Source organism: Numida meleagris, chromosome 27, assembly GCF_002078875.1.
Source record: "Numida meleagris isolate 19003 breed g44 Domestic line chromosome 27, NumMel1.0, whole genome shotgun sequence".
Classification (NCBI taxonomy): domain Eukaryota; kingdom Metazoa; phylum Chordata; class Aves; order Galliformes; family Numididae; genus Numida; species Numida meleagris.
In genome coordinates this window covers 1,165,687-1,167,039 of record NC_034435.1, presented here as the reverse complement: position 1 = coordinate 1,167,039, position 1,353 = coordinate 1,165,687, and the positions used below count along the sequence as shown (strand labels likewise).

At 68.9% G+C, this 1,353-nt stretch overlaps 1 protein-coding gene across 5 annotated transcripts in view; it reads right to left on the bottom strand.

Moving 5' to 3' along the window:
- LOC110388843 (transducin-like enhancer protein 1) overlaps positions 1 to 1,345 on the bottom strand; it is a 12,156-nt gene extending 10,811 nt beyond the window's left edge. For 3 of the 5 annotated variants that reach the window (XR_002433004.1, XR_002433003.1, XM_021378541.1), the window contains exons 1-4: positions 1,245 to 1,345; positions 1,045 to 1,119; positions 381 to 573; positions 111 to 127 (exon numbers count right to left, since the gene is read on the bottom strand). Coding sequence is in view for 3 of the 5 variants with exons in the window: in XM_021378541.1 (XP_021234216.1) it covers positions 111 to 127; positions 381 to 573; positions 1,045 to 1,071 (237 nt within the window). In the remaining 2 variants the exon portion in view is untranslated. Of the gene's footprint in view, positions 1 to 110; positions 222 to 380; positions 574 to 1,044; positions 1,120 to 1,244 lie in introns of those variants that run through there. The other 2 variants (XM_021378539.1, XM_021378540.1) reach the window with 2 other exon arrangements.

Below are 1,353 nucleotides of genomic sequence, written 5' to 3'. Positions count from 1 at the left end.
AAGGGATGGAAAAGGGATGGAAAAGGGATGGAAAAGGGATGGAAAAGGGATGGAAAAGGGATGGAAAAGGGATGGAAAAGGGATGGAAAAGGGATGGAAAAGGGACTTACAGGACCCGGGTCTCGCTCTGTCTCCATGGTGATGCAGATGCGCAGCAGGACCGAGATGAAGCAGGGACACGGCTGTGCTCCTCCCGCGGGTACCAGGACCCCCAGCTCAGCCTTGGGGACGTCCCCAACCCCCCCAGGCTGAGTCCTCCCCACCACCTCCAGGAGGTGCCACGTGGAGGGGGGAAACTTCCCACCCCCCCGCTCCCAGCCTGGTGGGGAGCATCCTCCCTATGTCCCCCTCCGGGTCCCCCCTGGGTCCCCCACGCTCACCCCTGTGCTCGGCGTCGTGGACCCCGCGGTCGTCCTTGGCGAGCAGCTGGGCCCCCCCCAGCGCCCCCGAGAGCGCCAGCAGCCCCGAGGCGCTGCCCAGCCCAGCCAGGGTGGGGGGCTGCATCCCAGAGGGGTGCGGGGTCAGCGGGATGGGGGGCGCATGGTGCGAGAGGTGCTGCGTTTGGAGCTGGTGCTGGAGGGGGGAGTAGGGGGGAGAGAGCAGAGCAGAAGGGCGTGGGGTCAGGGAGGGGATGATGGGAGGGGGCTGGAATGGGGTCAGGGCTCCCAGGGTACCCCCAGCCCAGTGGAGGGGGCACCGCATCCCACCCATTGCCACCTCCTGGGACTGGTGGGGCGCTGCCCCCAGCCCCCTCCCACATCCACAGCGCTGTGGTCTCAAGGGAATGATGGGGACACAAGGACGGTGGTGACCCCCACGTCGCCCCCAGGGAACAGCACCACGCACCCCTACGCCCCCCTGCCACTACGCTCCCGGCCCCATTACTGCTCTCTGGCCCCCACTGCAGCCTGGCTGTGCTCCCCCGTGGCTCTGGGAGGGCTATGGGTGCCCCCAGAGTGGGGGTCCACAGCCCTGGGACGGTGCCACCATCACCTGCGGGAGCCCAGCAGGGAGGGGGGGGGGCGGGGCAGAGGGTCCACGTACCCCGATGGCCGCGTTCAGGTCGCTCATAGTCACCTGCTTGGCACGCTCCACCGCCTGGACCACCTGCTGCTGGTGCTGGGGGGAGAGGGGCACGTGGGCGGGGGGGGACGGAGAGGGGCTCCCCCCGGCCCAGTACGCAGGTTTAGGTCTCTGCAAGGAGGGGATGAGAGCTCGGCCCCCCCCAGCGCAGGGACACCCACCTCCTGCGATAGGAACGGGATGAGCTGCGCGCAGATCACGTTCAGCCGCTTGGCGATCTCCGTCTGCAAGGGGAGGAGGAGAGGGACCCGTCGGGGTGCGGCCCCCCCC